A 27,056-nucleotide genomic window follows, 5' to 3' on the forward strand; every position below is an offset into this window, starting at 1 on the left:
TTGCCTCTGCAGAGGGAAGTTGTGGTGCCCCTCAGTGATGCCCCCTCCTTGGTCTAGGCTGCAGGTACCGGACAGTAGTCGGCAGCCCTCTGCCTCTCAGGTGCCCCTGGGGCTGTCAGCACAAGCGGGCTGAGAACCTGGGAGCGAGGGGTGCAGAGACCTACCTGTGCGTGGTACGATGCGTGCTCTGCTGCTGGTGACAGCAAACTCTTGTTCACAGATTCTGCTGCAGATTCGCCCGTTTTGTTAAACACCCAACACCTACTTGTGTTTTGAGGCCAGCCTGAACCGAGCGGAAAGTCATCTAACTCTTTAACATTCAGCCTCAGGATGTGGCTGATGGCCCCAAACTTTCCTGTATCTGATCTGAGGAGTTGGGTGTATTTTATTATATCTAATTCATAACCCAGTCCATTATTGGAAGAGCTGGTTTTGAGGCTTGGGGAGTGTGGGGAGAAATCAGATTGCTGCCTTTAAATTAGGCAGCCGCTGCAGGGAGACAAATATTTTACAAAATAATGACCACATTCTGGAGGAGAAAAATTGAGTTTGAGCTAAACTTTGGAGGGAGTTATTAAAAATTGATTTGTAAGTGCCTCTGTGATTTTTGGTATTGTTTCTTCTTCTTTAGCTCTTACAGGTCCCATTTTTCATGCAGACTCCAGAAAGAAGCAGCTCCTCAGGAGCCTCCTGTCTGGGCTTTGGGTTGTCAGAGGAGGCACTGTGCCTTGGGCACAGGGTACCAATGGGGGGTGTCAGCTCCATGTGATGGTTTGGCTGCTCCTTGAGGGTGCCAGGAGCAGGTAGTACCAGACCCCTGAGTGTCACGTACAGTGGCTGCAGAATAGGGTGCACCTTTGTCCACCTTCTCTGTTTGGTTTGCAAGCCTCTTCATCCTCTTCCTGCTGTGTGATCGAATCTATGTGACATGGGGCTGTATCTCTGCAGGATTAAGCTGCTCTCCATGTGAGCGCGTCCTGGTGCCTCCTGGAGCGCTTTTCTCTCCCGGCCTGAAGAATTGTGTGCTCTTGCTCTGCTCTGGGGCCCTGCCAGGCTGTTGCATGGTAGGTATCAGGAAGGGAGGCTTGTTATCCTGGGGAGAGCTGTCTCCTAGACAGCACTTGCACAGGCAGTCAGTGCCAGTGTGCTTCCATCTGCCTCCCCGTGCTTCCCTCCTGGGGTGGAGCCACCATCCTTCCCAGTTCCCGGCCCAGCGCTCGGTGGGCAGAGTGGGATGCCGTTACCCTTGCCAAGTCATGGCTGCCATTGTGTGTGTTGGGGCTGGTGCGTGGCCAGCAGTCTGTAGTAAAGATTTACAGCTGGCTCTTGGCACTCGCCAGCAGCTCTCCATCTTGGTGTCAGCACCGATGCCTGGTGGATATTTATTCTCATCTCCTGTTTTCTGGGCTCTGTTTTCTTGTGTGGTACTTGCTGGGATGAGCAGGGTTGTACTGGACAGAAGTTTGTCCCTGTGGAGGTGATGGGGGGGGGGGGGTTGGCAGATGAGCCGTTGCAGTAACCTGAAAGGAAAGGGGTAAAGCCCAGCTTTGGGAGCTGCAGACATTCAGAGGGGCCAGGATAAGATGTACTCTTTCCCTAATGGAAGCTAATTAATGCCTTTGTTGGATGCTATCAGGGGGAAGGCAGACAGAAACGTAAATGCTAAATGGAAGTCTGGGCCAGGAGGCTGGAGAAGGGCTGTTGCAAGGCCTGTGGGACCTCACCTTCCCTGGGGCTGCAGGGAGTCCTTTGCTCTGGTCAGAGCCCCGGTTCTCCTCACTGCGGCATGGTGTGGGCAAGCTCAAGGAGACACTGATCAAGCAGAGGGGTGACCCCAAATAAATGGGGCAGGTAGCACACTTGGGAGAGCACCCCAGAATGCTTGCCTCTCTCCTCTTGTCTTTTTAAAGCATCTTTAGGCCACCCTTGGCAAGTGCTCAGGCGTGCAGACCTCAGATTTGACCCAGAGTGGCTGTTACCTCTCAGGGTTGTGACTGATGGCAAAGGGAGGTGCTCGGGACAGGGGTCCCCCCAGCCTCTGCCCTGCGGCTGCCCGCACATTACTCAGGACCAGCAGCTTGCGCACAGACAAGCCCCTGCCTCTCCTTGCCAGAATGGGGCTCCCCTATAGCCCCCATCATCTCGTTGCATCCCTGAGGGCCAGGACAAGTGTAGGGTCCTGGCCCCTGTGGGAGCAGCTGCTGTGGCTCCATGGTGTGCTCCCTGCTGCCGGAGCGCAGGCTGGGCCATGCTCTGTGGCCTCTGGTCCCCAGTGCTGTCCCTCCAAGGCTAATTGAATCATGTGGCTGGAAATTGAATCCAATTGAATAGATTAAATGAGCTGGGCTCGACCGCTCGCTGCAGCGCAGCTCAGAGCCTTGTCAGGCTGCTGCCAGAGGCTGGAAGCTCCCAGGAGCCCTGTGGGGGCATGAAGGGGCTGGGGGGGCTGCAGGGAGGTGGAGACCCGCTGGGCTGGGCTGGTTCTCCGGCTCTGCTTTGATAGATGAACCCTCAAATATTTTCCAGTGAGGTGCAGCCTGGCCGGTCCGAGGGCCCACAGGTCACTCTGCTACAGGCACGCATCGGTTGGATTTTGCTTGTTTCCTCACTGAAGCCATTAATGACTAATTAGCTGGAGCTCCCCTGCTCCGTGGTTCAGCCAAGGCCCTTCTGGCAGCATACAGGGGCAAGGATGCTGTGGCTGTGCCCTGCTCGGCAGCTCTGAGCTTGCTGCTCTCCCAGCCTACAGCAAGTGATGCTCCAGCAGCACCAGCCAGGCACCCCAGTCCCCATGCCCTGCTTTTGACCCCTCTGCTGTGGCTGTTACCCGGCCAGTGGGATGGGATGTGTGAGAGAGAGCAGTGAGCGGAGACGGGTCGCAGCAGACATCCCCTCCCGCAGAGGGAGAGGGGCACAGGGCTCTGCCCTGGCAGAGCAGGAAGACGCGAGTCCACAGCACGGACAGGGATGCACACCTGCGCGCCTGAGCAGCTGAAAGGGCCCCTGGGGTGGCATCCAGCGTGGTGTAAGTGAAGGTTGGAAATGGTATCTGGTTCCTCTTTAAACAAAAGCTGAGCACACAAACACAAGGCATACACAGGCACTGAGCACACAAAGACAAGATGCTTTATAATGCTGGGAGGGCATGTGGGACTCAGATTACCTCCCGAGTCCAGGAATGCTCCAGTCCAGTCTCTGCTCTCTGAAACAAGTGTTTTTCTTCACACAGATTTTGCATCTGTTTTGCAGAAGTGGCAGAGAAACAGGGTGGGCACAGAGCCCCCCACAGCCTGCCTAGCAGCGGGGCTGTACCGGGGAGTCCCTCCTTGCTGGAGGCACTGGCAGAGGCAGATGACCGGCTTTTGAGGATGCAGTGTGAAACAACAACGTCCTTTCTCCCTCCTGCATGCCCAGATTTCTCCCACCTGCTGGTTTGCATTTGACAAAGGAGGTTCCCTTTCTCCTGCGGCATTCCTGCTCGAAAGGCTGGCCCAGCAGCTTGCAGGCATCTGTTCCTTCTCTAGCTTTGCAAGATTTTCAGCAGCTGAAATTCCCCCCAGATCTGAATCTCACAGTGGCTTCCACCTACCCGTGTGTCTCTGCAGGGTGGATTGACAGAGATGGGAGCAGTCCTCCCCTGCGTGATCCCCTGCTGGGGGATCCTCCCCAGGACCTGCTGATCTGCTGTTTCTGCTCCCCCAGTCCTCAGGACCCCAGACTTATCTAGGTCTTGTACCATCCGGGTCCGTTTCCTCTGTGGATGTCATAAATATTGTGATTTATTCCTGAGCGAGGCCATTTGTCCTGCCTGGAGCCCCCCGCCCCAGCCACTTGCATGGCCACAAGCATCACCCCTCCAGGCGGGGGGCTGTGTGGGCCTGTGAGGGGAACAGCCCCCAGTGCCAAACTGCTCATCTCCATCTACGGCTGCTGTTTGCTGGCACTTTTGCAAGGGGTGAAGTTGACTTCAGGAGCTCTTGTTTCTGCCCTCTGCTCCTGGCACCGGACCCTGGGTGCCACGGCCCGTGTCCCAGCCCGGGAGCTGCCAGGGGGCAGAGCTGTCCCTCGCTGCCGAGTGTAAATCTGAGCCCAGAAGCACCCGGTGGCCGCAGCCAAAATAAGATTAATGGCATTTGCTGAGAGCACATCCCAAGGACTGCTATTGATGACCGTGGCTTTAAAATACTGTTAACAGTGGATAAAGCACCGTGATTTAGAGCGCTCAGCAATTACATCGCTGTTCGAAATTTCCTAAAGATAGGATCAGACTCCCGAGTCCTGTTCTCTGCTTTTCTGATAGAGTTAATAAGAATGGAGATATGCAATTAGACAACGTGCAGGCTGGTAGGGCAGATCGATGCCTTGTGGTTACCTAATGAAGTGTTAAATTGCATCTTTCCCTCTCCCTGTCCCCCTATAACGACCACAGCGGGCTGTTTGCAGAGGGCTTGCAGGGCTGGTGCCTGGCGGAGAGCTCTCTGCACCCCTCTACCCCAGCCTGGTGGGGTGTAGACCCAGCACTCCTGCCTCCTTTCCAGGCTCTTCTTCCTTCTGTGGATCAAGCAGTTTGGGATTGTCTTGGGCTTTGTGTCAAGCCTGAGATTTTCAGCAGGGCTCCGTGAGGACACATGCGTCAGCAGCAGCTGAGAGGAAGCTGCTACCCCCAGAGCCGTGGGGGTCCCAGCGGGGAGCTGGAGGCATGGATGAGCCGAAAGGATCGGCCTCATATTGCAGGGTGGATGTCCTGGAGAGGAACAGGGGTGGTTGCAGGTGGTCTCAGCTCGGTCCAGCTAGGGTCTGGATGAGCCTGATGGCAGCCTGGACGCAGCCCTGCCTGCTGCAAGGCTCTGCATCCAGCGCTCTGGGCAACACTGGAGCATCGCCAAACTTGTCCCCTTCCCCAGTCACTCCCGACAAGGCTGTGCTGGCCACACACTGACCTGGAAACAAACAAGCCCCTCGACAGTGTGACCCCGTGCACACCTCAGCCTCTCTCATCCTGGCTCAGAGCTGTCCCTGGCTGCAGCTCCGCTGCCTGGGGAGCAGTGTTAATCCTGTGCAGATGTCCTTTATCGAAGCGCTGCTGCTGCTGACAAGGTGACAGATGGGCCACTTAGGGAACGTGCCTTGTGCCCCGGCTGATGTGAATGGGTGATTTCCATCACGGCAAGGATGGGTGGGTGGTCCTGGGGACACCCTGCCTCCAAGAGACACACAGCCCAGCCCTCACGCCCCCAGTTCACCTCTACCCCTGCATCTCCCACCTGTCCCCCTGCTCTCCATCCTCATCCCACCCTGCTGCTGGCTGTGCCAAGCCCTGGGGGTGGTTTACATGGCCCTGTTTCCCCTGTGGCTCTCTGCTGTTCTCCCAGAGATGAGCTCGGGGACCAGGGTGCTTCCACAGGACCCCTGCCCACCCCAGCAGGCTGGATCCTGACACCTGCCTGTCCTCCACACTTCCCTGGCCCTGGGCATTGGGGTATGGGCGTCATGGTGAGCTGTGCCCCAGTTGCTGTGTAGCAAGTTACCCCTTGTAACTGGGACCTGGGCTCGCAGGAACTGCCAGAGCTCTTCCCATCCTCTGGAAACTGTTAATTCAGCATTGCCTGCAGCAGTGCAGACCACCAGCTCTGCCTGCAGACAGCTCCTGCCTGCCCCAGCCTGCTGATTGCTTTTGGGGTGGACGTGGCCAGCAGCAGCGGGGCTGTGTAAAGCACAAAAGTCTTGATTAAAGCCTTGGATGCTGCTTAGGTGATTTTCCTCAGCCTGGCTCAGCCTTTCTGCATCTGCCACACGTCCCAGGGAGACGTGCCACAAAGGATGCTCTCTACACTCTGGTGTGACTTTGCCACCGTACCAGTCCCCGACCAGACGTGTTTACTGAGGGATCCCTGCGCCCAGTGTACCCACAACAGGACCCCTGCCTGGGTCTGGATGGGTGGGCAAGGGCTGGACCTGTTCCTGCAGCAGAAGCTGCTCCCAACGCAGCATCCTGCAGACCCCCAGCTCCCAATGCCCGGGGGAACATTTAGGGGAGGACATTGCATTTTTTTGTGAGCAGAGAAAGGCTCTAAGGCTGTGAAGCCTGGCAGGATGCCCATCCCTCGTGTCTGCGAAGAAAAGGAGCTGTGACCAGTGAGCAAGCAAGCTGTGTCCCCTGTTTTCTACACTGTGGGGAGGGGAGTGGGCTGTGTCAGCCCAGCCCTGGGGCTACCCTATCCTACCCTGTGGTACCCACCAAATTGCTCAACTTTCCCCCCTCTCCCCAGCCTGGCAAAGCATCTCTCACTTGCCTGCAGAAACAGGAGCACTTAGCTGGGATAAAAATAGCCATGTTTGCCTCCCAGTGGACTGGGGATGGCAGAAGGTGAAAACTTCCCTGTGCAGCTCTGCTGGGCCTGCCATGTCTGCAGCGGGATGGACCTGCAGGATGCTGGAGATGGAGTGGGTGAGCCTGAGCACGACTCATGCAGCCCTCCCAACCGAGGCTATTTTCCTGGGACACTGCTGGTCTCCAGGGGCTGCCAAGAGGATGTGGCTGAGGATGTGATGGAGAGGATAGAAGAGGCAGGATGGGGAGGGCAAGGAGCAGCAGGATGAACAAGCCCAGCAGTGCGGGGGGTCTGTGGGCTGGCTGGGCTCCAGCTCTGCTTGTCAGACTAAGTGGAGAGGGCATCACCAGGGCTGTCCTGGGAGTTTCTCTCCAGCTGGTCAGTGCAAACAGGCTCTGCGGCGGTGGCTGGGCCATACAGAGGGCTGGGGGAATGTGTTTAGTTCTCTGAGCATTTCTCCACTGCATTTTCCTCGCTAAATGGTTCTTATTTTTAGATCCAGGCAGTTGCTAAGCATCGCTGCCTCACTAAGGCGGCTTCTTTCATGGCTTGACACCAAAGCACGCTGACAACACGCTGCCTCGTGAGTGCGGCCCTCCCTCCTCGCTGCTCTGGATTCCCTTTCTGTCCTGCAGCTCCCGTGGGCCAAGAGGATCAGGCTGGGCGCAGGGATTGGGACGGGGTGCTTTGCCTCCTCCCATAGCCCCTACTCCCCTCTGTCTCTCTGTACAGACCAGAGGATGAAAGGAGGAGAGGTGGGAAACGCTGGGAACTGGGCACCCTCCAAGATGTGCCCAGGACCCCTGTCATGGTGCAAAAAGGCAATGCATGGGCAGAAGCATGACAAAAGCCCTGACTTTGCCTGTGGCAGGGACTCTCCAGCACAGTCCGCATCCCCCGGGATGGCATCGGGCACAGATGGCAGCAAATAACCGGGGGCAGCAGTGAGACCTGCAGCCCCCAGTGCCAGATGTACCAGAGGGGCTCTGAGCTCCTCTCTTGGCAGCATCGTGCCCCTTGAAGCCTCCCCAAGCTGTGCTGCTGCTTTACCCTTTCCCTGGAGTGGCAGGAGATGGGGGAAAAAACCCTACTAAAGGCTCCAACCCTGCATGGGAACCCCGTGTTTGGGGTGGGGGGTGGCAGGGGGCGTCCTGCTCCTGTGCTTGGCTGCAAGCGGACAGACCTGGGCCGCCCTCCCCACACCTCCGCTGCGTCTTTTGGCCGTTACACGTCCCCTCCTTCTCTGACTGATTTCCCACCCAGCTTCTCCCCTGAGCGGGGGCTGCAACAGCCGCCCTGGACTGGGCAGGGCCGGGGTCCCCCTTCCCCTGTAGCTCCTGGGGGTCCCAGGGCGCAGCCCCGCGTAGGCTCCGTCGTGCAGGGCTTGGGAGACCTTCGCTCCCCTGCAGCGGGGCGGAGGCTGCGCTCCCCCCGCCCCGTGCCTTCTCCATCCCCGTCCCCTCCGCCGTCCCCGCGCGGTCCTCGACCCCCGGGGCTCTCCCAAACCGCCGGAGACCCCACCCGGGGCAGCCCGAGCCGGCTCCCTCCCTGCCCCTTCCCCGGAGCCCCCTGCCCCGCCGTGCCTCAGTTTCCCCGCGGCGGCGCGGCGCAGGGCGGCGGGGCCGGGCCGGCGGCTCCCGGGAGGAGGCGGGGAAGGACGGAAGGGAGGGGGCGGCCGTGCCCAGCCCCGGCGGCGGCGGCGGCGGGGAACGGGGCGGCTGCGCGCTCGTGCTGCCGTGCCGAGCCGTGCCGAGCCGAGCCGAGCTCCCGGCACCGCCGGCCCCTTCCTGCTGCCGCGGCGGGCGCCGCGGGCGGCGGGGCGGGGGGAGGCGGCGGGCGCGGGGCCCCCCTGCCCGGCGGCGGAGCCCGTGCGCCCCGTCGCGGTCCCCCCCGCCGCTCGGCGGGGCGGGAAGATGCGGAGCAAGGGCAGGAAGGAGAGCCTGTCCGACTCCCGCGACCTGGACGGCTCCTACGACCAGCTCACGGGTGAGTGCCGCCCGCCGGGGAAGGTGCAGCAGCCGCTCGGGACCAGGGCGCGGGGGCGGCCCCGGGCACCCCGACCCAGCCCCAGGCACCCCGGGCACCCCGGCCCGCCCGCTTCCAGCCCCGGCTGAGCCCCGACCCCCTGCCCCCTGCCCGTCCCGCTTCGCTGCACGCCTTGCCCGGGGAGGGGGGGCCGCGACCCCGGCGCTGGAGCAGGGGGACAGGCCCGGGCCCGGGGGGGGGGAGTGCTCCGCTGGGCGGTTGGGGTTGGTCCCAGTCAGGCGGAGGTTGCCCTGGGGCAGGTTTGCAGGGAACGGGACCTGCCAGGGGTTAGGATGCTTGAATGGCTTTTGGCGGCCCCCAAGCGCACCCTCCCTCACTGCTGCTCCCAGGCCCCTCGGGACACCAGGATTTGGCGCTGGACTCTCTCTGCCATGTCTTGGACCCCCCACTGCACCCTGGGGTGGCATGGCAGCTCTGTGGCAGCAGGTTCCCTGGGGAACGGAGAGGCTCACGCCACTCAGCAAACCCCAGCAGCATCACAGAGCCTGGTGTCTTCTCCACTAGTCACCTGGTGTCCCCTAGAGCATCTCCGGAGATGCTTTGCTGCTGGGATGGGGTGGCTGTGGAGACAGGGTGGCCAAAAATGACCCATCTTGACCCTGTTGCATCCCCTCCATCTTTTGCCCCAGCGGGGGACTGCCTGGCATCCCACATCCCACCACGTCTGTCCATCCATCCATCCATCACACCTCATCCCCCACTGCCCGATAGCAAAGCAGCTGGGCCGGAGCTGGCGACACCCCTCCTTCCCCACGTGCTTTCCACAGATCAGGCCAAATCCTGTCCCCTTTCAGAGCCTCTGTGTGTCGCATCAGCTGTGAAATGGGGCAGCAATTCCCGCCTGCCTCCCGGGACCCATGACGGAGCCGAACCTGTCCATAGCCGGTGGGGTTGGGTGCCCTCGTGCCGCAGGCGCTGGGGTGCATGCACAGGCAGCTCCCCTGAGTCCCGGTGGTGCTTTTCCTGCCACAGCCTGGAGGTGATTTCAGGCTTGGCTCTGGAGTTGTGAGGAGGTGGTGGTAGCAGGGCAGGACCCCTGCTCTGCTTTCCCCAGCAGACCCACGCATGGGAGACGCGGCTTGTTGCCTGGCCAAACGTGCTGCAGCGAAGATATTTTTGAGCTGTGTAGGAACTTGGAACCCACACAAAACTTTTGGTTTCTCCGGTAACTTTAAAATGTCCATATGGATTTAAATCAAACTGAAGTTAAAAATAAATTCCAGTCTCTCAGAGGCTGAGACCTTTTATGCCTGGGCTTACCTCCGAGCCAAGTGTGCAGCAGGAACCTGGGCAGAGGGGAGCTGTGCAGCTGTGCCAGCCCCTGCCCGCAGGGATGGGCCTACTGGGAAGCCCCTGGGGAGTAAGGCTGGAAATATCTGCCCCATTTCCCAGTGTGGGAAACAGAGGCCCCAGGAGGGCACGTAACTCATCTGCCATCACTGTCAGGTCAGTGACCTGCCAGGGCAGAGCTGGTGGCAACGCCAGGGAGCAGAGGCAGCTGGTGCCGGTGGCACCGATTTCCCCCATATTGGCTGAATACGCTGAAGCCGTCTCTCCCTGTGGAGGGAAAGTTGTTTTTCTCCCAGAAAGAGTGTGGAAGTGATGCAGGCAGGAGGAGAGGGGATGCAGCCTTAGCTGCAGGGAGGGTTTAATAGCTCAAGCCCCTGCCTGCTAACCTGGCCTGGGCTCTCCTGGTCCCCTGAGGATGCAGTGAGGATCTGGGATGCCTGTGGGACCATAGCAAAGCCCCGGGATGGAGCTGGCAGTGCCAGCATGGGTTTAGTCTCTCCCTGCAGTTGGGAGGGTCCCTGCCAGCACCCACTGTTTGGTGCTCAGCCCTGCTTGTGAACAAACATGAGCAGTTTGGGGTGTTCCTGCAGCCTTGGGGACCCCCATCCATCAGGATCTATCAGGGTCTGGGGGACATCTGCCATGCTCACTGTTAACTGAGAGAGATGATTTGATGTCAGGCGATACGACAGCCCCATGGCAGCTCCAGCGACTGCTGGTGTGCACGGAGACAGCCGTCAGTCCTGCTGCCTCCCCATCACTCCCCCAAAATGGGTGGGGGTGTTGAGATCCCATTCATGCATGCCCAGAGAAGGGCAATACCCCCTTCCAAAAGAAGGAGAGATGCTAAGGGCAAGCAGGACACCCAGTCATGCACAGGGTAGAAACCCCACACACCTTCCCTGGTGGCACGCTGATTTTGAAATTTAAAGAGCTGTTGAAAATCGGGGGGGGTGCGATAGCCCCCCCTCCCCACAGCTTGGCGCCCCCAGCCCCTGGCCAGACCACCTGTGAGCTGTGTGGGCGCGTGGCCTGTGGACATGGTGGGTGCGTGAATGAAAAGAAAGCTGCCCCTGTGTGTGCGGTGGGGAGAGCAGGCACCGGCTCCGCAGGCTGGGGAACGTGGTCCGGCTGTGCTGGGGCGAGCCAGGATGGACCCTGCCGGCACCTGGCCCTGCTGCAGTGGAGTGGGACAAGAGCAGGCACCGCCGTGCCCACCTCTGAGCCTGGGGCTGGCTGCGCACCTGGGTGTTAAGGAGAGAAATGTTTAGGTTACGCCACTAGGAGATTAAATCGGTCCATTTCTGGGGTATTTAGATGACGCTAGCGAGAAATAAAAGCCATCCATAAATTACATTATTCTTCCAGCCCTCTAATGACATGAGCAATTAGTGTACAAGCAGAGCCCAGAGCCAGTGTCTCGGGACTGCTCTGGACATGGCCCTCCATGTGGAAGAAATGGGAGCCCGGTGCCGCTTTGCCCCGAGGAGCGCAGGTACCACGTCCCCAGCCAGAACCCCGGTAGTGCGAGAGGCAAGGGGGGCTCGGAGGTGGCTTTCCCTCCTGCCCGCTGCTCCACAGGGGTGTGTGGGCAGTGGGGCTGCGCCAGCCCCAGCTGGGGAGCAGAGGTGGGTGGCCTGGGGCCCCATCTCACCCCGTGGGACAAGCCCATCCCAGCCATACTGCATCCTGTGAGTGGGGTGGCATGTGCCAGCACGAGGTCTGGATCTGGGCTGTTTGGCATGGGTCAAACCCCCTAGCTGCGTTTTAGAAGGATAAGGGATTTACCTCCAGGGCTGTTGGTTCCCTAAAAGGGGTTAGGAGGCTTGCTTTAAAGCCCTGCTTTTTCACTCCTGCTTTCTGCCTCCTGTTCTCATGTTGTGGGGTCTCGAGCAACCACTTTGCTGCACCCCAAAGGCAGCCACAGTGTTTGCAGTGGGTGAGCAATTGCTACACAGACCATCTGCAGAGCTTTGGGATCCTCCTGCCTCCTGAGGCGCGCATGGCTGATGGATGGGGACTCCCTAAGTCAGCACTTCTAGCAGCCCACCCAGTGAGATGAAACCTGTAGGTACCAGCTTAGTGGCAGCACAGCATCTGGCTGAGCTCTCCTCCCTACCTGGAGGGAGGGTGTTTCAGAGGCATCTCTCCTGGTGGCAGTAAGAAACTGAGAGATGGGGCTGAGCTGTCCCACACAGACATGCGAAAGGGAGGGTGGCTCAGTGGGGTTGGCAGGAGGACAGTGGGAGCTGGGGTCCGGTCCCTGCCATGGGGTAAAGCCAAAGAGCCATGCCCCAGCGATGCATCTGCTGCAGGCAAGTCCCAGGTGATGGGCAGATCTAGGGCTGCGCCAAGGGCTTGTTCTGCTGCCAGTAAACACAGCGGCTCCATCGTGGTTGCTCACAGCCTGCGATCAGCTGGACAGGAGGAAAATCTCCACGAGCTTGCCATAGTGTAGGACTTCCACCTGCAAGGGGGATAATTTACTTCCCAGGGTGTGGAGGGGGTGTCAGTGCTGGCCTGTCCCAAATGTCAGTGTGTGCAGGAGGAAGCACTGGGGTCTGCAGCTGGAGGATGGAGTGATGGGGCTGGTGGGGTGAGAGCAAGGGCGGGAGGCACGCAGGGGCCTGTGGGGGGCCCAGCTACAAGCGTTGGTGGCAGGTTGTGTGTTGTGCCTGTGGCTGCATGCTGGGGGGGATCTGCGGGAGGGGGACTGTGGTGGGGACTGTGCCCAAGACCATGGCAGGACCTCACCCATGCCCAGAAAAAAGCTTCCTCGAGCAGCACAGGAACACCCCTGGGTGCACGGCCCTGCCCATGGCGGTCTGGCAGGGCCAGCTGCCTACACCCCTGTGGCCAGCAGCATGCATGGGTTGTCCCCTCCTCCTACAAGCAGCCCCCAGGAGGGGTGACACACACTGATGTCCTTCCCCGGGGGAGTCCAGGCCCGTGGGAACCAAGCATGCTGCCTGTCCCCCTGCTCCCCCGCTAGCCTACCTCCTCCATGCTGCTGCTGCTGCCCCACACGACCCTCCTCCACTTGCTGCTTCTGCTCCCAGTGCCTGCAATCCGACGGTGAGGCTGGGCTGGAAGCCGGGCTGACCCTCAAAGCCACGTCCCCGAGGTCCCCAGGAGGCCCCTGGTCAGGGCGGGGTATGGTAGGGAAAGGGCTGCTACTCATGTGCTGGGGCTGGGGGGCTCCCGTGGGGTCCTCTCTATGCCAAAGTGCCCTGCCCTTGACAGATGCTGCACCTTCCCAGGGTGATGGGAGTGTTGCCTGACTGCCTCGTCTCTGTCTGCTGTTTCCCTCCCTCTGGCATCTGTACCCCTCTGCCTCTTCCTTCTTTGCTGTCCTGGCTTGTCTGCAGCCCTGCGATGCCGACGAAATCCCCTCTCACCGGGTGTTGTGGCCTCTCCTGACCAGAGGCTGAGATTCTGGGGGTCCCTGCTGGAGGGGATGCTGCTCCAAGCCTATGCCAGGGCAGAGCCGCACATGGGGCAAGACCCCATCAGCAGCTGGTGCTGCTGGGTACCACTGCCCCTGGGCAGGTTGGATTTTGCAGGTGGAGAGGCTGGAGGTGAAGTTTTGGCAGCCACTGCTGCATCCCCTCAGGCAGAGGCAGGTCGGAGCCCACAGGGAATCGGTGGCCCAGGATTAATTGACAGGAAGTTTGTGGGTTTGGTCGGGCAGTTAACAGCTGATTTCTGCAGATGCCAATGCATAATTCATGGCTGTCGCAACTTCAGCCAAGGTGCACGGCTCCTGCTGCACACGGCTGGTGATGCGCGGCAGGGAGGGCTTTGCTCTTTTGCCATCTCTGCGTCCGGGCATGGAGAGTTTTTCCCTGCGACTGGCTGTGATGCAGCTGGTTAAGGTGTCTGGACGTGGTGGTGCTGCTTTCCTGCTGTGTGCTGTGCTGGGACCAGTTGCCCCCAGAGCTTTGGGAGCTGGGACAGGAGGTCCATACATCCCGTGTGGAGCTGAGCCTCATGCCCTTTCCTTGCAGCCAGGGCATCAGGGGGTTGCGCCAGCCCCAAAGGACAGGAGAGACCCCATTAGCAGAGCTGCCCTCCCCCTCTTTCACTGGCTCTGCTCATTAGTGGTGTTTTCATTAGGAGAAGTGGTTTGGTTTTGTTTAAGCCAAATTGCTGTGCTTGGGAGATGATAAATCCATCTGCCGGCAAATCGCTCTCCTGCCACCGGGATAGATCCCAGCCCTGGGCTTTAATCGTGCTGCAGATGAATGAACTTCTAGTGAAATGAATCTCCCTGCCGCGACCCACCGGGGGGGGCTGAGCCAGGTGGGCTGCCTCCCTGATGCCACAGTGAGGGGCTCTGGCTTGTGGTGGGGTATCGGACTCCTCCCTTAAGGGGTTGTGGAGTGCCAGGGGTGGTTATTGCCAGGCAAGTGAACTGCAGGGACTGGTGCAAGCGACTTCTCTGCGAGCAAAGCGGGAGAAGAGCCTCTGTCCATGGGGCAGGGGCTGCGGGTGGGCGCAGGGGTCCTGTTCAACCCGCTGTCTGTGCCAGGATGCTCTGCCAGCAGCCGGGGCCGGGTGGGTGCCATACTGTGGGGGTGAGTGGCAGGACAGTGCATGGGACAGGATGCAGGGGGTGGAGTGGTCCTGCTCTTGGTCATACCAGTGGCTTTGCAAAGGCTGTGTGGCATCAGGGCTGTGCTGGATGGGGGGCTCTCACTGGGGTCCTCCTGTACCCGAGCTGCTGTGGCTCTGGCTGCTTCTGGCTTTTAAGTAAATTTGTGTTACGCTTCAAAGGAAAATGGGTGGTGCAGCCCCCTGGGACTGGTGTGAGTTATTCAGGAAACTGAGCCCAGTGGGAGAGGTCCTGGGTGCAGGATGGGTGCCACGTTCAACAGGAGTTGATGGGGATGGGGGCGAGCAGGGCTGTCACCTTGCTGCCTCTGAATTTGGGTCATCTTGAATGTTTCCTCTCTGGTCCAGACAGGGTGAGTCACTGATGGACACTGGTGGCCAGGGGTGCCTTACATGTTCATGGGTGTGCCCTGCTCTTGTGGCATCGTGCCTCTCCTGCCTGTGCCTGATGGCCGTCCCCAGGGCTCAGCTGTCTGGCTCTAGGTGACTCCAGCCTTGTTTTGGCAGGGGTCACCCTGCTTTTGAACTCCTTGGGTTAGAGACCCCCCCTGTTCAGGCAGCTGGCACCCCTCCCAAGCCCGGGATGGTGTTAGCATCGCTGCTGGGGGCTCTGGGTTGTGGCAAGATGGTCACTGTCTCATCCATGCTGCTCCCATGCATTGCACCTGGGGACATGGGGAACCTGGGGACACAGATCTGGGGGACATACAAGCAGGTGCCGCAGTTCTGAGCACAGCTGCTGCTGCAGTGTCCATCTGATTCGTGCTCCAGCTCCATCCAGTGAGTGTTTTGGAGGCCATGCCCCATGCAGATGAGCCTGATCCATGCTCCGCTTAAAGAGCCCTGGGCTGTATATGGGACAAGGTGGTGGCTTCATCCTGGACAGGAGGGAGTGGTGTGGGGTCTGGCTGAGAAAGGTGCAGCCCCGTGGGATGCAGGGAGGGACCAGCAAACTTGTGCACCCATGGGTCGTCCTCAGACCCAGCGGGAGCAGGGAAGAGGTGTCCAGCTGCTCTCACCTGATGGCTGTGGCCCATCCAGCCAAGGCGGGGTGAGATGAGAGCTGTCCCGATCACTAACGAGATTAAATAGGCGAGCCACTGCTCCTGGCCTGTTTGGTTAATCACTTCTTCCTAGATTGAATTTTTTAAAATTGCATCGCTTACAGAAAGCCCCTGAATGGGTTTAAAGGCAATAATCCACCTGACCCTCTGTTACTGCAAGGGTCCCCCAGAGGCTACTTGGCAGTGTGTTGTTGAAGTCCCTGGTGTGCCTCCATGTGTCTCTGGTGTCCCCAGGAGGTGGCTGGCTGGGCTGGCCAGTCCTTGACAGCTCTTGATTTACTCCAGGAGGAAATACGGATGAATTTTTAATGATGTGATTTAGTGAAGCCTCCCGGAGGTGAGGGAGAAGAAAGAAGCTGAGACACTGGGTTCTGTGCTCAGCCCATGTGACGGGTACCCACTCCTGTCCCAAGGGCCGTGGTGGCAGCTACCCACCCTGCTGTGCTCCTAGAGGCACGCTGCAGTTGCAGGGGAGTCCAGTGGTAGGGCACAGCACCCCCAGCCCTGGATGCACCTGCATGGGGTCTCAGCTCCTGTCTGACCCCAGAGTGGGGAGGGACAGGTGCTAGTGCCAGGTTTTGGGGTCGCAGCACAGGCTGGCAAATGGGTGGGGGACTCAGGTAGTGCAGTGAGGGATGCTGCAATATGCTGTGGTTACAATTGATCATGACATCCTTTGGGGACATCTCAGCCCTCTCCTGAGTGGTGGGATCTGCCCTTAAGGACCTCCTTCTTTCCCCCTGACTCTCCTTCCAGAAGTTGCATCTTCCAAGCCCAGTCCCTGCCCTGTGCTGCTTGTGCTGACCCAAACAAATTTCCCCCCTGCCCGTCCTCCCTGCTCACCTCCCCTCCACCGTGTGAAGTGAGTCACTCCCAGGCACCAGGGATCATTCATGTCATTTCCCCCTTTGCCGCAAAGTCATTAATGCAAGTGGAATAATTTGTTGTATAACGGAGAGGATCAGCGGCAGTGCTGCTCTGGTGGGTGATGCCTGGCCCTGGCTCCCTGCTGCCCTGGCCACCGCTGCCCCAGGAAAGGGCAGCTTGCTGGGATCGCTGCCTGGGAGCATCCCAGGTCTTGCTGGGGTTGTGGTCCCGTGGCCGCACCATGCAGGCAGTGATGGTGTCGGCTCCTTGAGGCATTTTCCCAAAACCCATCAATTCCCACCTGGGCCCCAGCCGGGTGGGATGGACCTGTCTGTCATGGCCTTGGTGTCTGCTCATCCAAAAGGGGCTCGTCCCAGCTGCTCCGCAGTGACATGAGCAAGAAGTGTCCCCTGCATTGATCAGGGGGTGTGTTGCGGCACCCTGCATCCCTGCCACATCCCTGCCTCATACCTGCCATGTGCTGCTGCAGCTCCTCTGAGCTCCCCAAGCTGTGGGGTCACAAGTGCTTCCCATCAGCAGCCAAATCCCTCCCAGCTTCTTGCTTCAGAGCTGGGGACCCTGAGGTGCTGGGCAGGGCATGCAGGCTGTACGGGACCCTGCATTGCTCAGGGCCCCGCAGCCCCAGAGGGTAGCTCTGCTCGCAGCGGGTTCCCACCTGGGTGTTGCTGCTGGCAATAGCAAATCCGTGCATGGGGTGCAAACCCAAGTATGACCGGGGGTCCCTCCTTGGGGACCTCACAGCCTCCCAAGCAGGGAGCTGGCTGGGCGGGGGGGACTCACTGCCCTCACCCACCCCAGCTCAGGATGGTGCGCAAGCTGCTGGGAGCCCTTGCTCAAGTGATGCTCGCTGTGACTGTGGCAAATCTGGTCTCTCCCCTGCGTGGCAAGGGGGCAGAAGGGCAGGTAAGAGAGCTTTAGGTGTTAAAAGGCATTGTGGAGGCTTTAACCCCTGCCCAGGGTTAATTTCCTTCTACCCCATGCTTGGCCAGGCATTAATTTAAAGATGCTGCAGTGGAAGAGGGGGAACCTAAGAGGATTGCGCTGAGGGCAGGAGGATTTAGTGAAGGGAAGGGACATGGCTGGGGCTGCGCAGGGGACAGCAGCATCTGACAGCACAGGATGGACAGCAGGGAGGAGGTGGCTGTGCACCCCCTGGGACTGAGCCACCCTGCTGTTTCCCAGACACAACTGTGGTGGTGCCCAGTAGCTCCAACCAGTCCCTGGAAGGGGACGTGGGGGTGAAGCTCTCCCCATCCCCAGGGAGAGCGCTGCTGCTGGGTGGCTGGACAGGGAGGGGGCCATGGGCTACCTGCTTGCAGTGGCTGTGCCCCATGTCTCACCCCTGCCCCTTACTGTTAGTGGGAGTGGGAAATAGGGCAGAAGTTTCAAAGCCAAGCCTGAAGGAACCCAGTGGATAGGCATCATGCCTGGCTCTGTGAGGGGCAAGCAGGGTCCCTCTGGGGTGCCATGTCCCAATGGGGACTTTGTCCTCTCACCCCAGCCAGGCAGCGAGTCCTCTCGGTGCAGAGGGCTGCCCCAAAGCAGCTCGGGGAGGAAGGAGATGGTGTTTAATATTTCAAAGTGACTCAGTGAAAACCTGATGCTCCCTGGGGCTGGTCGAAACCCAGCATCCCTGGGAAGGGGCCAGGACTGGGACTACCCCAGTCCAGTGTGAGCTGGAGAGGGGAGGCACTTCTGGGACGCCATCCATCAGGGTGAAGGAGACTTTCCCCCTCCCCATTGCCCACAGACCCGAGGGTCCTGCATCTGCCCTGGCCACAGCACTGGGGCAGGGACACGGGTCCCAAGGGCTCCCCAGCTCCCCAGCCCCACACCACCCTGCGCCTCCCTTGGTGCTGTTTGTTTTCTCAGCCCACCTAGCTGTAATTACAACCTGCTGTCACTCTCCAGATAATATATCTTTCCTTTTATCACTGCTTAATTAAATAACTGTAGGGAGGTGAGGGGCTGGTAACCCCTTTTTTGCCAGCATGAACAGCCCGGTGGCATTGGGGAGGTCTCTCAGGGCTGGCGGAGGAGCTGGGTGGGGATGGCTGTGCCCTGGCTCAGGCACACAATTGAATGCAGGAGGGATGGAGTACTGATCTTATTGTTCATGGCCACAGCATCTCTGGCACAGACATTTCCAGGCCGTTCTGGAGGAGGTGCCCTGGACATGACCACCGTTGCTCTGTCTATAATTCCCCCCTCAGCTCAGAGCTGTGCCCACAGCCAGGCTGGGAGGGACGTGTGGGCAGGGTGCCTGCCCGCTGCCAGGCCAGCCGCCTCTGCCCACAATTAGTTGGTGCTAATGAGTGTCCCTGGCAGCTGCTGCTGGGTCAGTGAGCTCCTGCTGGGTGTCTGCCAGGCGCTGCCCTCACAGGGCCGGACACTTGGGTCCCACTCCCAGCTCAGCAGAGCATCCTCAGTTGTGCCATTCATCCTCAGCATGGACATGGCTCCCTCTGCTCTCCCTCCATCCCTTCCCTCACCCCTCCACTGTCTCTCCGCCTTTGCACCTTCCCCAGGAGTCTGGTCCCAGTTTGGGCACCAGCAGTGGTGCACCTCCTGGTGCTGCCCCCATGTCTTGCTCCTTTGGATGCCACTTTCTCCCCATCCCAGCCACCCCACAAGGTGCTGTAACACTGGGAACGGCGTCTGTTACGACATCCTCAGGAGCAGAACGTGGCCCTGATTAAAATTATGTGGGCAGGGGCAGCAGAAGTGCTCCCCTGGGCACTGCCTGTCCTGCTGTGATGGATTGGGGAAAGGTCTAAACTGATGGGATTTCCATCTGCCTGAGGCAAAGCGCTGCGCCAAGCTGCGGCAGGGTGGCCAGGCCCGGATGGAGACTAATGAACATCCCCAAACTGTTGCCAAGCCCTGAGGTTTGCGTTTGCCTGCAGCGAGGAACAGGGTCTCTTTGCAGATGCGATCTCCTCCCTCGCAGCACCAAGTCCCCGTGCACCGAGCACCCGCCATGGATTGTGCAAGAGGCATCAGAAGCTGCGCGTGGTGTTGGTCCTGTGGAGGGTAAGGGCAGCTCTTTGCATTGGTGATGAGTTGTGCAACAGGTGAGGCTGGGGTGGCCTGGATAACGTCCCCTGTTTGGGGACTGGCCTCCGAGAGCTGTGTCTTGGAAATGATCAGTCTGAGGCTGGAGAGGTTTGGGGGACACGCTGGGGTTTTGTGGCAGGACGCTGTGGGGAGAGGAGCTTCCTGCCTGCGCAGGGGTTGTGTGCAGGCAGGGGAACGTGGGGTGCCCTGCAGACTCAGGGTGCCTCTTCTCCTGGTGTGCTGCCTGTCCTCCTGCCTACCCTGGATTTGCAGCTCAAGACTGGCTTTGCACAGATCAAAGGATGGGGGCATCTCTCATCTCAGCTTACCTGGGTCTCGCCTGCCCCCCAGCTTGGAGCGTGGGGGGGATTTGGAGGTAATCTTTGCAGACGGGATGCTGCTGGCTAATTATAGTGGAACCTCTTCCTTCATGGGAACCACGGCAAATTGTCCCTCGAGCCCAGGCAGCGATGGTACAAATCTGCTGCTAATTAGACTTGAAAGTCCTCCCGTGAGCTAAGGCGCAGGATGGATATTTGATTATTAACATATTTATTTCTGAGCCTCTCAGCAGGTCTTGCACTGGGAGGCTGTACTCTCCCCCCGAGTAATTGCTGGGCACATTTATTCCTCTCAAGACTACTTGGGGGCTCCAGGGGAGGGGGAGCTGTTCAGCAATGTGTGCTCTTTTTTGGGAGTGTCTCACAAAGATGAAGTGTGGAAAAGATATCTTGCTGATGCTGGGAAGGTCCCAGGTGGGAGCATGGGCCCCAGGCTCTCCTCTGTGCCTCCTGCCAGCCCCTCTGCTGGGTGAGATGCTCCTGACCCTTGTGCCCAAGCGGGAAGCCAGGGATGTCTTCTCCTACCTGCTCCTGGGCCCGTTGGCTGCAGGGTAGGGCAGTGGGGGGCTGAGGATGACCCAGCAGTGCAGAGCTGGTGCTGAGCTCTGCAGCCCAACACAAAGCCGCCTGCCACGGCACCCCCAGGGAGAGCATCCCTCCCTCTGGTGGAGGCAGACAAACTGCAATGGAAACACTGCCTCTGAAACAACCAAAAATAGCATTTCTGTCCCCAAAATGTCAGTTTAAAAAAGCAGTCTCTGGGGGCCCCCTGGGCTGGCAGTGGGCTGAGCGGGTGCCCTGGAGATGCCAGGTGGGCGGCCCTGCTGCCCCGTGGGGCAGGGATTGCAGGACACGGGGCTGGAGGGCTGAGCCATTGCTCAGGATACAGGTGGGGAGAGGGTCAGTGCTGGCATGGGGAGCCATCAGCCCAGCCATGGGCTGCGCAGTCTTGGGTTGAGGCTGGAGAAAGGTGCAGGTGGGCTGTGGGCTGTTGGAGGGGCAGTACTAATCTTGTACATCTCCCCTGCCCTAAGCCCCCCAGGTTCCCCCACAGCCAGGTTGTCAGACATCCAGGGGTTTCAGGCTAGTGCTGGTGCTGTGTGCCTGGGGACAGGCAAGGAGCTGGGGGTCAGGACCTCAGCCCCATCTCCAGCATCGCTTTCCTCTCCTTCCCTGCCTTGTTGCTGCGTCTCCCTGTGCAGGAAGGCTCTGAGCCAGGGAACGTGGGGCAGGTGCCTTGTTGCAGCCCTGGAGTTATTAATAGCAGCGAACACCTGGTCTTCAAGCCAAGTCCATCTTGGGGGAGATACCTGCTGTTTGAAGTATGTTTCCCCTCCCCAGGATCCCTTGGGTGCCTTCTCCCTCTCTGGCTGGGTGACTGAGTGTGCCCCACTGCCTGACCCACAGGCAGCCCAGTGCTGGCTGTACACAAGGGAGCTGCAGTCACATCCCAACCCATCCCCACTGCGCTTCCTCCTGTCACCATGCTGAGCCGGAGCTGTTGGCGGCCGAGGGAGCACTGATTGCAAGGAAATTAGCCTAGTGCAGTCTCCCATTTATCAGAGGCCAACCTGTGCATGATTGCACGGGGCTTGTTAATTTGTCACCATCACTGTGGCTTGGTGTGGGGCAGTGAGTGTGGCTAGGCTGGAGGGATGCCAAGGGCCATGCCGTCCCCTGGAGCAGATTTGGGAGCGGAGCTGCCATCACTTGTGGCCAGGCTGAGATTTTTCCCAGCCTTGCAGTTCAGGAGACCCTGGTGAGGCTTGGAGTGGGACCTGGGACAGGCCTGAGGATGCAGGATGCTGTGTGGGGAATTGAACCCTTGCTGATCCCTGTGGGGTGCCATGGGTGTGGAACAGGGTGGGCATCTGAGGGGCAAAAAGATGCTGGTTCTATAAGGATAAGGAGATGCTGTGGCTGTGTTGTGCCCAGCATGAGCTGTGCACCCCCAGCTGGCAATATCCCCGCTTCCAAAAGCTGTGCTCTTTTAGGTCCTGGTGGCTGTGCTGCAATCCTGCCCAGCGTATCCTGGGTGCCCCCAACATTGCTGTGCTTTGCAGACCAAAAAAGCTCAGAAATGGCCCAGATGCTCCAGGCAGACTGTGGTGTCCTTAATTACTGCTGCAGTCTCAATGTGGACAGTCCTATGACCAGGGCCAGGCTCAGGGCCTGGCTCTTTTCCCTTCCCTGTGCCTCAGTTTCCCTGCAGATGTTGATGCTGGGTTTTGCCCTTCCTTTACAGGGTATGGAGGGTCTTGGGGTGCACCCCAGGAGCCTGGATGGGAGCCTGTCCCTCCTGACGTGTCCTCTCCTCCCCACCATTGCTACCCTACTCGTGGGGGTGATGAATTATTCATGCCCTGGCAGGCGGGGGTGTCGTGCTGCTGAGCACAGAGAGCTTTTCTGTGTAAATCCCTGAAATATTTAGCAGAACTGACTTAAAAAAATACAACTTGGGAGGAGTTAGTGCCTCAGCATAACCTGGAGAGCTGGGGGCCATCACAGGCAGTGATGGATGCACCAGGATGATCCTTGGGGGGCTCTGGCCCCAGTCGTTGCCCACCACCCACCACCCAAATTGCTGGTGAAGCGTACGTCTGACTGTCCAACCAACCACCAACAAGCAGGGTCTTTCTGCTTGTTTCGGCCATCAGATGATGGGGGTGCCCCCATCCTTTCCCTGCATTGCAGGGGTCCTTCGGAGCCCGGTGCTGGGCTCAGTCTGCTGGCTGGGGCATGTCCTCATCCCCAGGCCAGTGCCACCAGAGCCAGGCTGCTGCCTCATTGCCCACTGCGTGCTGGCTGCTGGTAGGTCAGCACTGCGGGACCGATGCACAGTGTTGGGCTGGGCTCCTTCCCTGGCAGTGCCTTCCCGAGCAGACGGATCACATCACATGCATTTTTTAACAAGATCCATCGGCTGAGAATGAGCTGAGCTGTCGTCGCAGGTTTGTGATCAAAGCCAGACGTGCCCTGGCAGCTCAGGGGAGGGTGGCCCTGCACGCCACCTCTCTCCATCACATGGCCTATTTACGGAGCTTTTATCCTGGCAGAGCAGGTTGGGGATCCAGCAGTGTCACAGGTTGCAGGTGTGTTGCCCCTGCATCCCTGGAGGTACTGGGATGGCCAGTGCCCTCCTGCCTGGCATGGTGTGGCGATTCCTGACCCAGGCATAATGCAGAGCTGGTGCTGCTGTTGGTCTTCATACACCTCAAAATTGTACCTTCTGCTGGGAGTCAGAGCAAGATGGGTTTGCTGGCAGCCAGGGTGAGGTACGAAAGGATTTGTGCTTGTCCTGGGGTGTGTTTTGGGCCAGGTTCACAAGGGAGCAAGAGGAGGTAAGGGATGCAGGGAGTTGTAGCTGGCTTTGGATGATGAGGAGGCACGTGGAGCCTGATGGCTGTGCCACGGCAGGGCTGCTCTGCGAGGCAGCCTGGGCTGCCAGCAGCTCTCTCTTGGCCTTCACAAGAGTACCTGTTCATGGATGCTTTCTGCACCTCAGCAAGGCAGGAGCCATGTGCTGCCCGAGGCTTTGTACATCACAGGGCCAAACCCTGGAGCCTATGGCTGAAGGCACTGCGGGCTTATGGTTAAAGTACATTGTGCCTCCCAGGCTGCCTGTCCTGCTCCGAGCTTTCCTTCCACCTCCTTGCTCCAGGCCCCTTGCCTCCCCCACCAGTGGGGTGGTGGGCACCTGCGGTGGGCGCATGCAGCACGGTTGTTCTGTGTTTCCCTCGGCAAGCACCAGCAGAACCTCCAGGCTGCACGCCTGACAGCACATCCCATGTCTGAGCCGCTGCAAATCCTGCCTGCTAATAGCTATGCAAATTACCTCATTAGTTGCCTTATTTATTTTCTCTGGCATCGTGTTTTCAGCACTTCCCTGAGTCCAGGAGGCTGTGGGTCCCCAGGGCTGGAAGGAGCCAGGAGCAGCAGTGGGGACCCGCACGCAGGGCTGGCTGTATGGAGCTTTTCTCTGCGGATGGCAGCGGTGTTTGGCTCCCACGGAGCCACCTTCCCCAGCGTGTGGTGTGTCTGGGACCAGGAACTCATGGCTCCTGCAGTCCTGGCTGCCAGGATGCCCCCCTCCTCATCCCTAGATGTGCCCTGGCTCTGGGGTGAGTCTTGCTGAGCCCTCCCTCCAGCCAGGTGCTGCCCTGTTCCCACCAAGCAGCCGTGGGTCTGGTATTGGTGGGATGTGTATGCCCTCCATCTCCCCAAAAAGGTGACAGCTGGATTTAGGGTACAGAGAGAACACGGCATCTGCCCAGTCCCTGCGGGCCTGAGTGGTGGCTTGAGGCCTGGCACAGGGCTGCAGGGTGCCCTGCATCCTTCCCACCCTGATTGCCCTTCCTCCTTGAGGGAGATGTTGGCAGATGCTGTTGTAGGGGTCTGCCCTCTGCCAGCCCCAGGATGACTTCAGTGAGCCCCCAGGTGCCCTGGTCAGGGTGGCCCTGGGCTGGAGCCCTGCTCTGGTCCTGCCCCTGGGGTGTGTAGCCCAGGCTGAAATACTTTGAAGCCCAGGCACCTTCCAGGGCTGGCACAGGCAGGAATGGCCCCCCCAGCACCAGCCCAGCATGGTGCCCCTTGGGGATGTCCCAGGGTGTCCCTGCCCATGCTGGGTGTGCACACAAGCGTGTAGTTGTCTGCAAGGGTGGCTGTCTTCTGCTTGCATTTTCCAGGGTGATTCACATGCCCACAACACCTGTGACAGTGGGATGAGCTTGAACGGGCACCAGGGGACCCACAGACAAGTGCCAGCCCTGAAGACCTTGTTCCAGCCACCCAGGGGGCTTGTCTGTGCCATGCTGAGCCACCTGCAAGCATTGTGTCTGCTCCCCTGCTTCTGTTTATCTTTTATTTTCCCCATTCTCTTTGCGGCTGCGCTAATGAATATTTCATGGTCAGGAACCAGTGTGAATTCCCCTGGTGCTCCCTGCCCCCAGCGCGCCCGTGGCAGGTACCAGCCCAGATGCTGGTGGCATAGGAAGGATGTGTCTGCCAAGAAACCATCTCAGGAGAAGAGGACCTGAGCAAGGAAGGAAGCAATGGCTCTGGTGTGGACAGCTGTGTTGTGTCCCCCTCCACAGTGGTGCTGTCACTGTCCCTTCAGCGTGCAAAGGAGCGCCAGCGGATCGTGGTGGCTGCGCACGGATGGCTGTCACGGTTCCCGTGTGTCCTTGAACACGCGTGCATGGCCTTCCTCAGGTGGCCACGCTTGCTGCGCGCTCCGACACAACCACACGTGTCCCCTCCAGTCCCCCGTGTGCCATCAGCCGCCGCAGACGTCTGAATGAACCACGTCCCCGGCTCACCTCCCGGTGGCCCCGCCGCTGCCGCTGTGCTGTACCGGGGCTCCTCTTAGCGTCAGGCGGCGGCAACGGCACCGCGGCACGCGCACACCGTGGGCCCGCCCGGGGCACCGCGGGGACCGTGACACCGCGGGTGGGTCGCGTGGGCTGCACCGGCCATCCGGGGCTCCTGTGCGTCCACGGCGGAGGTGTCCCGGCACAGCCCGCAGGCAAGCGGCAGGGATTTGGGTCAGGGAAGCGGTGGGCAGTTTGGTCTCCAGTCTCCCTGAATTTGCCCTTTATACCCGACAGCAGGCAGCGGGGCCCAGTGCAGGCTCGGCACTGGGAGGTGTGGGGCAGCAGCTGCCCTTGCCAGAGCACATGGGGGGAACAGAGCTGGAAGCAGAGCCTGGAGCTGTGTTCTTCCTCCTCTCCATCGCACAGCTCCAGCGATGCTGTGTCCCCTTAGACACAGATGCTCTGGGGGCACAGGCTGGCTCAAAATATCCCTTTGGGATATGATGTCCTTTGCTGTGTTAGGCACTGTGGGGACTGGAGTTCCCCTGAGGATGGGGCAGGGGCTGGGGGACCACTGACCTCCTCGTTGGGGAAGCAAGTTTGGGAGAACCCCAGGGTGGGCAGCAAGATGGGAGGCTGGCGGCATGCACCCTGCAGTGGCACCTGTGGTGCCTGCAACCCAGGTGACATCGTCAGCAGGAAAGGTGGTGTAAGGGTGGGCTCAACAGCCCTGCTTTGCGGCTTGCTTGATTTCTGCTGGATTCCTGCTTGTCTTGTCAGGGAGGAGGTGGGACAGTGACCGAGTGGCTTTGTTGCCCTTCTGCAAGGGCAAGATGTGCAGTCCCTGGTGCCTGCCTGGGGAGCATGTGCTCGGAGGGAGCCTTGGGATGGGAGCAAGCTCATGTCTCTGTGCAGTGCACCATCCTTGCAAAATACCTGCTGCAGGTTGCTGGGTGCAGGGGGAAAGGACAGCCCCTGGCTCAGCCCAGGTGGTCCCCATGAGATTTTGGGTCTGTGTCAGTGCATAGTGGCCTTTCTGGAGAGCCATGGGCCAGCCCAGAGGGGTGATGCTCCTTTGGAAATCACTCTTCAATTTTGGACTGGTTGTAGCACCTGGGGATCCTGGTGAATAGCCAAGCCTGGAGGTGGGGTGGGTGACATTGGTGCTGGGCTCTTCTCTCCCACCATGTCCCTGCAGGCTGACATGGGATGGACTACACAAGTTGATGGGTGTGGGAACATGAGCTCCCCTGTCCCACATGGCTATCATGACCAGGGTGCACAGGATGACACATGCACCTCCTGCCTGCCTGCCGGGACATGCTGGGATGGAGCAGCTTTCCCAGCCAAGTGGGATCTGGCTTCCAAGTGGCTGGATTGTGGTTTTGGGATGAATCTGCAAACGTTGTTTGCTGTCACGTCCTGTGGGCTCTGGCACCCTCCTGTGGCTGTTACGCCACCTCTCCCGCATCCCAGTGGCTTTTAGGATGCTGCGACTGCCTTGGGCTGAGTTGTGCTGGCAGGTCCCCACGGTGATGCTGTGGAGCTGTCCCTCTCTCCCAGCAGGGGGGAGCTCTGTGTTTGCAGGATTTGGCTTTGTATCACACAGCTCAGGGGATCTGATCGTTGCAAGAAACTGTCCCAGTGTGTTTGTGTTGTGGGTCTGAGCCAGGAGCAGGGCTCCTGGATATTGTAGTTATCTAGGAGTTGCATGTAGTTATCTTTATAGATGAGGATCCTAAACCCCTAATCTATCCCCAGAAGGTGGCAGGAGGGGACTGTGCACTGCTGGCAGTCCCCAAATTTCTGAGCTTTTGGCTGAGGATGAGTGGTCCACAGGGTGTAGGTTCGGTCAGGGTGTGGCATTCACAGGCTGTCCTTACATCTGTGCCTCTGTGTCTGCTGAGCTTCCTGCTCTGCCTTGGCTGGCCTGGGCTGGCCCCTTTCCTCTGTGGGGTCAATGTCCCTTGCAGCCTTTCTCTGGCCCGGGGCTTTGTGGGTGTATTATTGTAGGGTGGCGAGTCCCCACTGTGCTGTGTTGTGCCTTGCTGTAGTGTGTCTCCAGACCTGGCTCAGTCCTGCAGTGACCAGTGCAGCATCCCCTGGTGCCTG

At 59.5% G+C, this 27,056-nt stretch overlaps 1 protein-coding gene across 8 annotated transcripts in view; it reads left to right on the forward strand.

Annotated features, from left to right (window-relative positions):
* Positions 1–2,987: 2,987 nt before the first annotated feature.
* KCNIP2 (potassium voltage-gated channel interacting protein 2) overlaps positions 2,988–27,056 on the forward strand; it is a 54,042-nt gene continuing 29,973 nt past the window's right edge. For 2 of the 8 annotated variants that reach the window (XM_080402427.1, XM_080402420.1), the window contains exon 1: positions 7,649–8,318. In XM_080402427.1, coding sequence (XP_080258553.1) covers positions 8,246–8,318 — 73 coding nt within the window. In that variant the 5' untranslated portion in view covers positions 7,649–8,245. Of the gene's footprint in view, positions 8,319–11,036; positions 11,164–19,163; positions 27,045–27,056 lie in introns of those variants that run through there. The other 6 variants (XM_080402424.1, XM_080402423.1, XM_080402425.1 and 3 more) reach the window with 6 other exon arrangements.

Source organism: Falco punctatus (assembly GCF_963210335.1).
Source record: "Falco punctatus genome assembly, chromosome: 9".
NCBI lineage: Eukaryota > Metazoa > Chordata > Aves > Falconiformes > Falconidae > Falco > Falco punctatus.